Below are 14,307 nucleotides of genomic sequence, written 5' to 3' on the forward strand. Positions count from 1 at the left end.
CCTTGGATAGGGTAAGGGTAAAGCAGGGGGTCGGGGGTCTTTGAGGGAGAATATAGTCTTGAGTCGAGCGTTTGAAAATGCCTGAGCCTGAAGGCGGGTGTAACTTACACCTCTTCAGTGGTATCAGTCTGCCTTAGAGATGAGGACGACAGTTTGCCTGATGGCCAGAATAGCGCGCTGCATTTTCTGGCATATATAATTATAACTCAGTAAGGCGCGTCTGCAGCGACCGGTGCCTGAGTAAACATTGGCGGGCACTACTCTCAGCCCGGCACACGGCACTGTAAACATTCCCCGTCCCTTCACCTGATCCGCCCTACCTTTGGTCTCATGCCTGAATAAGGCCGGGTAAAGGAGGGACTGAAAAGAGAAGTAAACTGAGGTAAGGTACGTAGGCTATATGGGGGGGAGGGGGGGGGGGCTTAGAGGTGGCAGTATAGATATTGTAGTCGGGTGATTTCTCAGAGAGGCCAGAAAGGAAGGGTAAAAAAGGGGACTTAGAGGGGGGGGGGTGGAGGGGGGTAAGGGTAGAGAAGGGGCTTTAGAGGCAGAGGGGCCGGGGAGTTATAGGAAAGAGGCGTGTTGAGGAGGGGGCTAAGATTTGGGGGGACGGAGACATGTATAGAAGAGGGGGGTTTGGGGATGTAGGAAAGCGTGAAAAAAATGGGAGAAACCGGGCGGAAAGTGAGGGGGTCTAGATGAGAAAACTTGACATGAAGGGTTTAGAAAGGGAAGCCTGCAAGAGTTGGAGGCAGGGAGAAAAGACTTGAAAGAAGGGAACTTGGAGATACGATCAGTCAGTTTTGAGATTAGCTCAGGGACATGCACAAAAGAACAAATTAACCGGCAAAATTGTGCTCCTGGTCATTCAGGAATACATCTTTACAGATGTGGGTTCGTGTTAGCTCTGCATTACACAACAATATAATTCGAGTTCCTAGCTGTAAGCTCAAGGGTTACACACACAGGGTTTTTTTTACTACTGGCAGGTTAGGGGTACTGCAAATGCACAAAATTGGGTAATTCCTACCGGCTCAGGATATCATTTTTCGTGTTTTGGTTTATTTCCTTTACAAGTGTGTGCTGCGCTTGATGACTCAAGAGCCAAGGTATACCACAAAAGTCCTGTAATCTGAAACACAGGCTCATGACACTCGGTAGAGGTGGGCTGTCCTCAGTCTTGTTCCCCGCCGGCAACTTAAGTGTCATGTGTCTAAGGCTTAGGACATGTGTCATGCACAACACAACATTTCTTTCACTCCATTTTCATCCTGTGGTTGTTGGTTTTCAAGTTCATGTTGTCTGCATTATGTCTATGAAGATCCGAGGTTTATAACATTCTGTATAATATACTGAAATAAAAAATAAAAGAAATAAAAATAAAATAACTTTCTCTTAACAAAATACACGTTCAAAACTGAACTATCACAAAACTCAATGATATCAAAATCATTGGGTAATCTTGAACTCTTTACATGGGCAATGAAATGTAGCCTACTCTTCGATTCTTATCAATCAGTCTCGGCGGTTCTGCCGCGTGGCAACTCGCGGGCTGTGACTCCCACGTACTCCCACGTATGACCCATGTAAAGTGTATGGTCGCCCCCCCCTCCCCCACCCCCCGCGCTCATTAGGCAGTCATACTCCGATTCTGGGGGCTGTAATGACACTGACAGGCGCTTTTTACATTTCTGTTCAAGGTGACGGGCACTTTTAAACCAAAGAAATGCTTTTTGTTCTGTGCCTGTGCAAGGGGAAAGAACTCTGAAACTTTGGGAGATAAGAAACATGGCTGACGAATGTCTTGTCTTTCCGTTATTGCCCACATTCCACAATCAGCAGTAGTGATTACTTCGGCTTCATCGCTTCAGGAAATGATAAGATAGACTTCGAACGCTTTTGCAACAGAATTCAATGCCCTCAGCTGCGATTTCACTTTGTTTATTGCTTCCAATCGATAATCTTTATTTGTAAATTATACATTCGACGGCAAGCCGCAATGGCGTCTCCTGAAGTGTGTATAAAGATGGAGATAGCCAGTGATCATCACAACTCCGAATCGGACGGTCTGTCGTCTGATATGGGCGGTTTTCTGTCAGGTTCTTGCATGGAGAATGACGACAAAGGCGATCCAGCAGATCCGTTCAGTACTGAAAATACTCTCAACTTTGCCGGAGATTCCTCCAGGTTTGATTCTGACTGCATCCTGAGTTCATCACTCGCGGATGGTGTTTCTGTTCCGCAAAGTTCAAGCTGTGACGCGACTGGTTCTGCTTACAGCATAACAGGAGATACTGAAAGTTTGCCCAGCAATCTAACTGGAGAAACCTTGCTTCTGTCTGGTACACAAAGCTCATCAGAACAGAAACAAAACAACCCAATGGCACCACAAACTTTTCTACTGGCAAATACAGCAGACTCAAAAGACTATGTGACGGCGGGTGATCAGAAACTAGAATTCCTGTCACCTTTTCAGTTTCTGACACCCGTCTCCCAGTCCCACCCTGTTGTCATTGGTAATGCCACTTCAGCGGCTTTTGTGAAGAACGTTCTCCAGGGTGTCACTTTGCAGTCGTCTTCTTCATCTTCTGCCTCACCGTCCCCACCCCAAGCAAGTACGTTTGTATCAACAAAGGAACAATTGAATCTCCCCCCAGGATTAGTGCTCCTGAGCTCCACCTTATTTCCTCAGTTCAGCCTTCTGCCGTCAGCTTCAGGAATTTCATCGCCACTAGTGATACAATTGCCTCCTGCTGCTGGTTTGGATACAGAGCAGCTGTCAGCACTAGGTCTGAACCTCTTGACTTCTCTGCCGGTCAGTACTGCGCACTCAGGGTCTGTCAGTGGTTTTGGCAATGCTGACAGCTACGTTCCTTCTGTTGTTCCCATTAACACTTCTTCAGTGCTTGCACCAGCTTCTGCACCATTCGTTTCACTTGTTTCACTTGCATCAGAGGCCTCACTTACAGCCACCCAATCTTGTGTAGATGATTCTGCATGCACTTCTTCAAGTTCAAGTGGTCATGTGGGAGTTGATTTAAACTCTGTCAGCACAAACACTAGTACAAGTAGCATAGTGATTCCTGGTGTGACAACCCCACTTTCTTCATCATCGTCATCACCTTCATCATCGTTGTCAACATCCCAGCATAGTAGTAAGACAAATGAACACCCACTGGTTATCAGTTGTACTCCACCCAACGCTGCAGTAAGCAAAGGGCTGCAGCAGATCCTTGACCACTACATGCAGCAAAACAAAACAACTACAGACAGAAGCAACACACAGAGTGAGAGCAAATTATGGAACATAAAGGCAGATCCCAAAGATTTTACCTTGCCTGCTGGAACAGAGCCTGGACCAAGTTCTGCATATTCTAAGCCTCGGCTTGAGTCTGTCAAAGAAGTGGATGGAGACATAGAGGTTTCAACCTTCAAGGTCCCCGGCCTCGGTGAGAAGAGCAACTCAGTCGTGGTGGTGCTGAGGCGGAATCTTTCACGGACAAGTGCCCAGAGTCAAACGAACTCTGCTTCAGCCTCCACAAGTTCTGCGTCAGGAACAATCATTAGTTCAACCATAGCGCAACCAGCTTTGACATCTGTTTCTGGGGAAAAGTTTGATGCAAGCAATGCTGATACAGATGTTGAAGAAGAAGAAGATGAAATTGATGGTGCTGCAGTATCTGCTGCCAGTTCAGTTCTATCTGAAAACAAACCCATACCAGCAATTGTTGCATTTGTTGACAACCAAACAGCATCAGCAGAGGCAAACTCAGTGAATGAGGAAACAAGGAATGATTCACATGAAGAGCGTCAAAATGATGACGAAACTGTCTCTCAGAACTCGGCCACAGATTCAAGCACTCAGTGGGTGCAAGTCAAGGTTCCTGACCCAAACGCAAGAAAGAGCAAGAAAAGTCACCAGTACAATGATGATATACAGAAGTTTATCCCACTGACAGTGAAAGAGAAGCTGACGTCGGACGTGTGCCGCCCAATCATCATCTGCATCATTCAGGAGGACGGTGTGAAGCGACAGGTGAATATCAACCCCGTGGAGATGGATGTTACTGACAGTACTCCTGTGTCTGGACAGGAGGCGGCTGGGCAAAACAACGCCAGTGGTGAGGAGGCTTATAGTTTGCTGCATACACAAACACACACACACACGCACACCAACACACACTTACACGCACACACCACACCACATCCACTTGATATTACTTCATATTGCAATTCCTGTCCACACTTTTATGCGGAATGCATTTATTATTATAAAATCTGAAAATTTTGAAAATGATGGGATGATAGGGCAGACTATAGTTTCTGACCTGAAGCTCCCGAAGAAGTAGCATGCTCATGCGTTTGTGAATGTGTGATAGAGAGAGGAAGGCTGTGTTTTGGGGGAGCAGAGGTTATAAACAAGAGGATGAGAGGGATGGTTTCTGATTTTTGACAGTTGATGTTAGTTTGTTACCAAATTAATACTTATTCAGCATATTTGGCATTTTAGGTGAGTTAGCAGAACCTACACCTTCATCACACAGAGACATTGCTGGTGAGACGCAGGCTGCAACATCATCTAGCAACGATATCCCCCAGGACAATAATCTGAACTCCGGAGATCAAGGACAATTTGAAGGCGAAGAAGAGACAGAGGATAAACACGGTGTTGCTGTTACGTTCATGAAAACGTCTGCAACAGCCAAGGGCAAGAAATCTATCCAGTGCGACCTGTGCACAGCGGTCTTCACTCGCCGTGGCAACTTCTTACGCCACAGGAAGGTGCACACTGTCAACTTAAAGGTAAGCTTGCACAACAGAAATGAAAAAGTGTGAGGTGAAAACAATGTATCAAGTATCATTGTTAGGAACATTTTATCATTTCTATTCGGATAGTTTTAGGAAAAGCTACCCTACATTCCAACCGGCATAACGGGCAGTGAGAAAGTAAAGTTTTGTGGAAAAATAAGCTATATCAGCACCCTTTTATCTTTCTTTTATATATTATATACTCTCTCTTTTGTCTAAACTGTCTGCCACTTTTCCATAATCTTTTGCTAAAATTAGATCCAGAAAAATTTTTTTTTTTTTAAATCTTTTGTTTTGTGAAAAAAAAAAAAAAAAAAAAAAAAAGAAGCTATATCAGCACCCTTTTATCTTTATTTTATATACCCTCTCTTTTGTCTTAGCTGTCTGCCACTTTTCCATCCTCCTTAGCTAAAATTGGATCTAGAAAAACATTTGTTCAATTTTTGTGTCTTGTTATTTTCTTAAAACTTATTCCACAGGAGGACAAGCACTTCAAATGCCCATACTGTGATCGGCCGTTCCTGCAACGCTGTGACATGAAACGACATATGGCTATTCACACCGACGAGCATCCCTTCCACTGCCAGACGTGTGGCAAAGGTATTTATAGAGTTTATGTTAACTTGTGATGTGCTTTTCCTGCCTCCGCCTTAGTCAATTTTTAAGCATAGGGCTCAAAATTAATGGGGCGGTCACACTGAACAATTTGCCCTGTCACATGGAGCAATTTTCACATGCGATCGTGCTTCGAGTCACTCGTAAGTGATTGTCTTATTGCTTCAGACGATAGAACTGGCTCTATTCTCTGCGAGTCAATTGCAAGTCAGAACCAATGCGACTGCGCCGTTGCGGCCTTCACTAGAAAAAATGGCGGACAGCAGCCGTTTCTTTCCGTCGATTCAAAACTTTTGTGGAAGAACAATTCTTTTATCAGATGCAAAGGAGACATTTTAGGGGTGTTCTATGGTAGAGAACCATCAGACCCAACTGCCTGCCTAATATCTTTCTTTTGAATGCCTTATGCTTGAAGGTATTTTAAGACAGGGCATAGACCAAATAGCCTGGACCGCCAACTCGTCACGTGACCCTTCGAGGTTACGACTCTCGACTTTCAGGGGCGCGTCGCGTCCGGTTTGAAAGGCCAGCGATTCGAAGACAGTGAAAAGAAAGCACGCTCCAGTTATGTGTGACAATGGGAGGTGACAATGAACTGGATTTTCCAAAACTCCAAACTAAACTTAACAAAACTTCCTCCGAAAACGGCGTATGGCTGCCTAAAAAACGGTCAGACACGTAAAATTCCACTCGTGCAAAAAACACGAGTGTACATGGGAGTTTCAGCCCACGAACGCAGAAGAAGAAGAACTAAACTTAACAAAACTCATCGAAAAACATGTTCTATATGCTTTTTTGCTGAGTTTATTTTAGCATTTTCAGAACTTACCTCGGCAACTTCGTCCATGTTTACAATCGACACCGGATATCACGTCCCCCTGATTTCTGAAAGGCTTGTAAGCGTAGGTTCCTAAATGCGAGAGGCTGCTACCTCGTAATAGAGAGAAAGAGCGGAGAGAGAGCTAGTTGGCGGTCCAGGATAAATGGTCTATGGACAGGGTGAGAGCTATGTTTTTACATCAGATTAACCTGCTTCGCCAAAAAGCGTCTGCTCGCGCTCAATGAATGTAGCCATGTCTAGCCGTGTGACGGGTTGCTGCATGCGAGTCAATGAATGTAGCCATGTCTAGCCGTGTGACGGGTTGCTGCATGCGAGTCAATGAATGTAGCCATGTCTAGCCGTGTGACGGGTTGCTGCATGCGAGTCAATGAATGTAGCCATGTCTACCCGTGTGACGAGTTGCTGCATGCGAGTCAATGTCGGCTCAGGATTTCGTACGATTGAATTGCTGCGGTGTGACCCTTGTTTAAGCTGCAGGATGCAGCAAACAAATGTCATTACATGTGTAGTGATGAGATTCTTCTCCTTTTTGGAGGAATTCCTCCATTTTAACTCCTCCTGGTACTCAGTATTGATTGTGAAGTAGTCAACAGCACTTTGGTTATGTGTGGGATAAGGAATGCATGCAAATCATGACATTTTTTACTCATTTTGAACTTGTGAACCCTCTTCTTTTTTTGTGGTCATTTTCAGCTCTAGTTTAGCACCTTGTAAGACTTATGAACTTAAAAATGATTATACAGTTCTATAGGTCATTTAAAAATGTAAAACATGTTAAGGTTATTTACTTTTTTTCTCTCTCTCTCTTTCTCTCTCTCTTTCTCTCTCTCTCTCTCTCTCTCTCTCTCTCTCTCTCTCTCTCTCTCTCTCTCTCTCTCTCTCTCTCTCTCTCTCTCTCTGACTCCACTCACTTTGACAAAATATATAAATGTATTTTGTCACTAAGCTCTGGAGAAACCTTTAAGAAGAGATAATAATCTGTGCATAACCTATTCTTGTCCGTGCTGCAGGTTACATACGGAAGAGTGACTTGGTGGTGCACGAGCGATTTCATTCCAAGGAAAGAGCTTTCAAGTGTGAGATCTGTGAACGCTGCTTTTATCAGTCAGGTTAGTCTTTTCATTCTTATTTTTATTCTTTTTCGTTTTTATTTTTATTCTTTGTTGTTCTTGTTTTAGAAGCATAGTTTGTATGAGTGCATCTGTTTAAATCTTCACTGATAATTTTTTTGCAAGTGTGCATGTGCGTAAGTGTTAGTCACAGTTGACTCTTGATTTTAGTCATTGAAACATAATGAGCGGTGTTGTTCCCAGCCTCAGAGGGTCAGGGGTCAAACCCATGCTTCCGATCAAGTGCGTCAGTGACTGAAAACCTAGCCCTGAAAACAACTCTAAATTAGTGTGGTTGCGGGCGGGGATGTAGCTCAGTCGGTAGCGCGCTGGATTTGTATCCAGTTGGCCGCTGTCAGCGTGAGTTCGTCCCCACGTTCGGCGAGAGATTTATTTCTCAGAGTCAACTTTGTGTGCAGACTCTCCTCGGTGTCCGAACACCCCCGTGTGTACACGCAAGCACAAGACCAAGTGTGCACGAAAAAGATCCTGTAATCCATGTCAGAGTTCGGTGGGTTATAGAAACACGAAAATACGCAGCATGCTTCCTCCGAAAGCGGCGTATGGCTGCCTAAATGGCGGGGTAAAAACGGTCATACACGTAAAAGCCGTGGGAGTTTCACCCCATGAACGAAAAAAAACACAAAAAACTGTGGTTGCGGTTGTTTTCTGTAATCATTATCTCTTTGTGGTATGGTTTGATAGACATGACCTAATCATTTGCATTTTCAAGATGTTAAAATCAGTGGTTGCTTTCCCGTCATCCATACCCATATCCTCTTTTCATTCTGCATTTTGCTAATGCAGATAATTATAGTGTTATTTCACACTGACGGTCAAAACTTTTTTCTTTCATTGTCATTATTAACACTGCCACCGTTGCTGTTATTTTTAGTTAGGTACAGTGGTACCTGTGACGTGAGGCCCCGCTGATAACAGAACACTTACCTTTCTTCTTCTTCTTCTGCGTTCGTGGGCTGAAACTCCCACATACACTCGTGGGTTTTTTTGCACGAGTGGAATTTTACATGTATGACCGTTTTTTACCTCGCCATTTAGGCAGCCATACGCCGTTTTCGGAGGAAGCATGCTGGGTATTTTCGTGTTTCTATAACCCACCGAACTCTGACATGGATTACAGGATCTTTTTCGTGCGCACTTGGTCTTGTGCTTGCTGGTACACACGGAGGTGTTCGGACACCGAGGAGAGTCTGCACACAAAGTTGACTCTGAGAAATAAATCTCTCGCCAAACGTGGGGACGAACTCACGCTGACAGCGCCCAACTGTATACAAATCCAGCGCGCTACCGACTGAGCTACATCCCCGCCCCGAACACTTAAAGACATGTCTACTAATTGGACTAAAGTATACTTGTCATCATAAGCCACCTGCAATAAAAGGACACTTTTGGCTTGTCCCAAGCGTGTCTTTTCATTGCATGCATCACTGCTATCAAATTCTTCTTCTTCTTCTTCTTCTTCTTCTTCTTCTTCTTCTTCTTCTTCTTCTTCTTCTTCTTCTTCTTCTTCTTCTTCTTCTTCTTCTTCTTCTTCTTCTTCTTCTTCTTCTTCGTTCATTGGCTAAGACTCGCACGTTCACTCATGTTTTTAGCACGTGTGGATGTTTACGTGTATGACCGTTTTTACCCTGCCATTCAGGCAGCATACGCCGATTTCGGGGGAGCAATAAAATTGAATGCTGAGCTATTGTTTCTGTACAGGTGACCTAAGACGACACAAGCGGATAGTTCACTCAGAGCAGTCACAGCTGTGGTCCTGTGCTCACTGCAATCGGAAGTACACGCGTGAGGTGACCCTCATCCGTCACATGAAAACTGTGCACAGTGACATCCTTCTCCAGTATGTGCATTCTCCTGAACCCATGGAGACTGATGGGTAAGAGAGTGAGAGAGAGAGAGAGAGTGTGTGTGTGTTTACCATATGATTTATATATATGTCTTTTTTCTGAGGGAGAGAGAGAGAGAGAGAGAGAGAGAGAGTGTGTGTGTGTGTGTGTGTGTCTGTGTGTGTGTGTTTGTTTGTTTACCATATGATTTATATATCTCTTTTCTGAGAGAGAGAGAGAGAGAGAGAGAGAGAGAGAGAGAGAGAGAGAGAGAGAGAGAGAGAGAGAGAGAGAGAGAGAGAGAGAGTGTGTGTGTGAGGGAGAGTGTGTGAGGGAGAGTGTGTATGCTCGTGTGTGTTTACCATATGATTTATATACAGTAGATCTCTTTTCTGAGAGAGAGAGAGAGAGGGGGGGGGCTGTGAGAGACAGAGTTTGTGTGTGTGTGTGTCTCCTTAAAACTCTTTTTCTCCTCACACGTGGACAAACAGATTTCTTTCACACCATGGATGCATAGATATTAAGAGTTTGCTTTTCAAATGACAGGGTGCACCAAAGCTACATATATTAGTTAAACCAGAATCAACAATTATCATACCAAACAGAAAAAGCAGTTGGATTTTATTTGAAATTTCGCATGTATGATAGATGAAACTTGTGTGTTTGTCTGTTTCAGTGATATTGCCTCTGCCAGCACAGGATAGTCCCATGTCAATGCAAAACAACAGCAATGTTCATGTGTGTTACTGTTACTTGTGTGTTGTGAAGATGAAGACTGTGCAAAATACATTGAATATATATAATCGAGGAAAAGGGATACAGAATCAACAACATATTCCAGAATACCTTGACAAATCGCCGTCTTTACGATGATGTGTTTGTCTTTGTTTATCCAGTGATAATCTTTTTGGTGTTTTTTTGTGATCATATTTTGTCAAGACTGGAATGGGCGGTTCTGGTGAGATTATGCCCCCTCTTTCTTTCGGCTGGTAACTGGCGCCACCTCGCGGCAAGATCACACGAGAAAGGAAAAAAACTTGCATTGGTCCCAAATAGCATATCGGTTTGGTAACAGTTCGTGTGTAAGTCGTGCATTTTATACGGTAAACAAACAATGGTCGGTTCTTGTGAGGTTATGCCCCTTCCTTCTTTCTGCTGGTAACTGGCGCCACCTCGCGGCAAGATCACAGGAGGTGTCTCGCGTTATCACCCCAGAAGCGCTCATTATTGTTTCATTGCGGTTGAAATAAAATGTACACTAAACTGCTGCACAGTATGTGATGAGATTGGTTACTGTGTGTTTATAAATATATGAGTGTGTAACTGTAAGAGAGAGAGTTTGTTGGTGAGTGCCCCTTTTGTTGTTGTGCACCCCTTTCGTTTAGATTGTAAAATGTATTTGAATTTGTTTTGACCAACTACTGACTCCACCGAGCTGGGGTTTATTTTTGCATGCAGTGATTTTGATATTTTTTCTTCAGCAGTCTAAAGGGAATTACAAGTGGTTGTTACAAAACAATGTTGTGTTCCTTATGTTAAAATCGTATACACGGCTGTTCCCAGTGCTTCGTTTTTGCTACTTCAGCTACAGGCTATTTTTAGCACCCATTCTTTCTCCACAGCAGAGATAACACAGCAGCTAGTAGCTCTATCAGTGCTATGCACAGAGAAAGCCAATCTCCCAGTATAGCGTGGAAGCAGTTGGGTATAACAGGCAAGCGAGCTTAACAGTGTGCTGACTGCAACCGTTGGTAGCCAAACTATTCCCTCTGCTGGGCTATTTTTAACTCACCCTAAACCACAAGCTAGGAACAGCCGTGTATATACACTTCCAAATCTATTTTGAAAAGGAACTGGCTATAGTAGTTGCTGATAATTGCTCCTTGGATCGCCTTGTGTTGAGATATGTCCGCGTTATTAATTCTCGTATTATTATTATTTAAGTTATTGAGACATCCCAGTGCACTAAGGGATTTATAGAGCAAATCGAGAAAATTCATTATTGAATGAAGCGCATAGCGCTGAGTTCAATCATTATTTTCGAGATTTGCTCTATAAATCCCTTAGTGCACTGGGATTGTTTCTATAACGATATTGTCAGTACTTACTTACTTTACTTAGGCCATTATGAACCCCCGGGGAAGCATAGGCCATCGACGACAATTCTCCATCCGACACGGTCCTGGGCTGCCCTTTCGATCTGGCTCCAGGTCTTCCCCTGCCTGTTGATCTCTGCTTCAGTGTCTCGTCTCCAGCTGTTGCGCGGCCGGCCTCTCTTCCTTTTCCCTTGTGGATTCCACTTCAGGGCTTGCCTCGTGATACTGGATGCTGGCTTTCTCAGGGTGTGCCCTATCCAGCCCCATTTCCTCCGGAGAATTTGCTGCGCCGCTGGTTTCTGGTCAGCTCTCTGCCAAAGGTCTTGATATTGTCAGTACCGCCAGATAAAAAAGAAGATTGAAAACGCACATTTTGCAATGCGCATTTGGATAGGCGTAACTGTGTGGTCAAGTTTGTGTCAGATCTACTTTTGTGTGGGCTGTCTCAAGTGTGTCGTGCTTTCGTCTCACGCAAACTCTTGTTTTAATTTCTGTTGGTAAATTCCAGTGTTGCGTTAAGCTAAAAAGTGATGATCTTTCATAGAGACCTCATTTAAACTCGGAGAAAGGACTGTGCTCTTAGTTATTTGCGATTCAAAACCTTCATCGAGCTTCGACAGATTGACTATGCAGAGTTTTGCCCCTTGCCAAGGTCGACGGAAAGCACATTTTCTAAATAAATGTGGCATGTTTCTCGTGTGGTATCTTCACTCATCTGGTACTAGATATGAATGGTAAGAATGCTCTGAACCCTACACGTATTATATCCCCATCGTTTTATCGTACACATTTGCCCAACATGTTAATTTGCTGAGCGGGATTTATGTCGTCTGCTAGGCTATGGCAATCAAACCACTGCACTGAGTCTCATTTCAAAAACAAAAATTGCTCGTCACGTTGCACTGAGTCTGCACGCATGAGCCAGGCTGGTAATAAGTCTTATTTTTGGTAAGAACGTTCTAAACCCTACACGTTTTCGATTCCGATTGTTCTTGCCTTGAAATAATAATTCGGAAAACATTCATTTACTGAACAGATGCAGTCGTATTTCAGTATAGTCTGCTGCGTGCTGATCTAGCTGCTACGTTATCGGAATAACACTTGTGTTTTCTGTTAGCTGCTGGGAATTGTATACTAACTCATCATTTGGTAATGTGGATAATAAGCTCCATGCCACTAACATGGCATAATTATGAGAGGAATCTTCGCAAGTCGAAACTTAAAAATTAGACACAGCGGGTTCTATTTTTAGATCAGTGGCAACTGTGGCACAGGCACATGCAATCTGTCAGAAAAAAACACCTGCTTTAATTGAGAAGCAGGAAATTTATGGTCATAATCATTGGTATTGTGGAGAATATAAGCTACATGTCATTAATTAATTCTGAGGATGAGAGTACACTCTCGCTTAGGCAAAGGGCGTAAGAATACGCTCTGTGGAAAAGTTGGAGTGCGCTAACAGTTTTTGCGCATTGCCATTAGCCAATCAAATGTTGATTAATGACTGTGATTGTTATGATTTTATTCCCGTTGGTTGTGTATTCATATTTTCAGTCAGTCTGTGAACACTGTGATGTGTTATAACATTTTATGTGTAGTGATTTACAAGTGCAACAGTGAAATTGAACAATCTTGCGGTTTTTTGAGTCACTTGAGAAAAAGTGACTCTATGTAATCGGTCAGTGTTAGTCTGTCCGGCCGGCCGGCCGGCCGTCCGGCCGGCCGTCCGTAGACACCACCTTAACGTTGGACTTTTCTCGGAAACTATCAAAGCGATCGGGCTCATATTTTGTTTAGTCGTGACCTCCAATGACCTCTACACTTTAACGATGGTTTCGTTGACCTTTGACCTTTTTCAAGGTCACAGGTCAGCGTCAAAGGAAAAATTAGACATTTTATATCTTTTCTCGGAAACTATCAAAGCGATCGGGCTCATATTTTGTTTAGTCGTGACCTCCAATGACCTCTACACTTTAACGATGGTTTCGTTGACCTTTGACCTTTTTCAAGGTCACAGGTCAGTGTCAAAGGAAAAATTAGACATTTTATATCTTTGACAAAGTTCATCGGATGTGATTGAAACTTTGTAGGATTATTCTTTACATCAAAGTATTTACATCTGTAGCCTTTTACGAACGTTATCAGAAAAACAAGGGAGATAACTAGCCTTTTCTGTTCGGCAACACACAACTTAACGTTGGGCTTTTCTCGGAAACTATAAAAGTGACCGGGCTCAAATTTTATGTGAACGTGACTCATTGTGTTGTGAATAGCAATTTCTTCCTGTCCATCTGATGCCTCATATAATATTCAGAACTGCGAAAGTGACTCGATCGAGCGTTTGCTCTTCTTGTTTAACTGTATCTGGCAGTGTGTGAATCCTGAGACAGTTTCAGATACTGGAATAGCAATGTATTATTGCCGGAAGTCTTTGTTTCTATATTTTCTGCGTTTTTTTTTTTATCTCAAAGTCAAGTTATGCCAAACTTACGTGGCATTTTACTGGTATTTTACCGGTTGAAATGAAAAAATACCGTAATAAAATTGGTTGCCGGTATTACCTACCGGTTGATGTTTAGAACTACCAGGTATTTTCGCTGGTAAAAACAACAAAACCAGTTGGACTTTTCCAATGACGAGCCTACCATTTTTTTCTGCTTCCATTGTTTGCATCATAAAAATGTGCGTACCGGTTTGAAAAAATACTAGCGCCATCACTGGTGAAGGTGGAGCATTGCATTTCTTGCAGTCCACAACATGATTTGATGAAGGTTCAGGACACACTCGTATTTAGTATTTTCATACAGATAGATACTGTGTTGATTTTGTGATGTATATAAATCTAATGTTGTTGTTTGAACTTGTTGTAGAAGGCATAGGTGCCAATCTTCAAGATTTCATTCGGAATTTCTCGTTCCATTTCCGGTCCCTATTTTCCAGATTAGTGCAGTGATTTCCTGCTTTGTAGAACATTCTACGTGTAGCATAAT

General features: G+C 43.2%; 1 protein-coding gene across 1 annotated transcript; it reads left to right on the forward strand.

The window, feature by feature from the left end:
* The first annotated feature begins 1,789 nt into the window (after positions 1-1,789).
* LOC138982935 (uncharacterized) lies at positions 1,790-13,470 on the forward strand. Its single transcript, XM_070356331.1, has 6 exons — positions 1,790-4,121; positions 4,511-4,803; positions 5,289-5,409; positions 7,276-7,374; positions 9,097-9,271; positions 9,898-13,470. Exons 1-6 carry the CDS (start codon positions 2,000-2,002, stop codon positions 9,923-9,925), a joined length of 2,838 nt encoding a protein of 945 aa, XP_070212432.1. The 5' UTR covers positions 1,790-1,999; the 3' UTR covers positions 9,926-13,470.
* The last annotated feature ends 837 nt before the right edge of the window (positions 13,471-14,307 follow it).

Source organism: Littorina saxatilis, linkage group LG12 (assembly GCF_037325665.1).
Source record: "Littorina saxatilis isolate snail1 linkage group LG12, US_GU_Lsax_2.0, whole genome shotgun sequence".
Lineage (NCBI taxonomy): Eukaryota > Metazoa > Mollusca > Gastropoda > Littorinimorpha > Littorinidae > Littorina > Littorina saxatilis.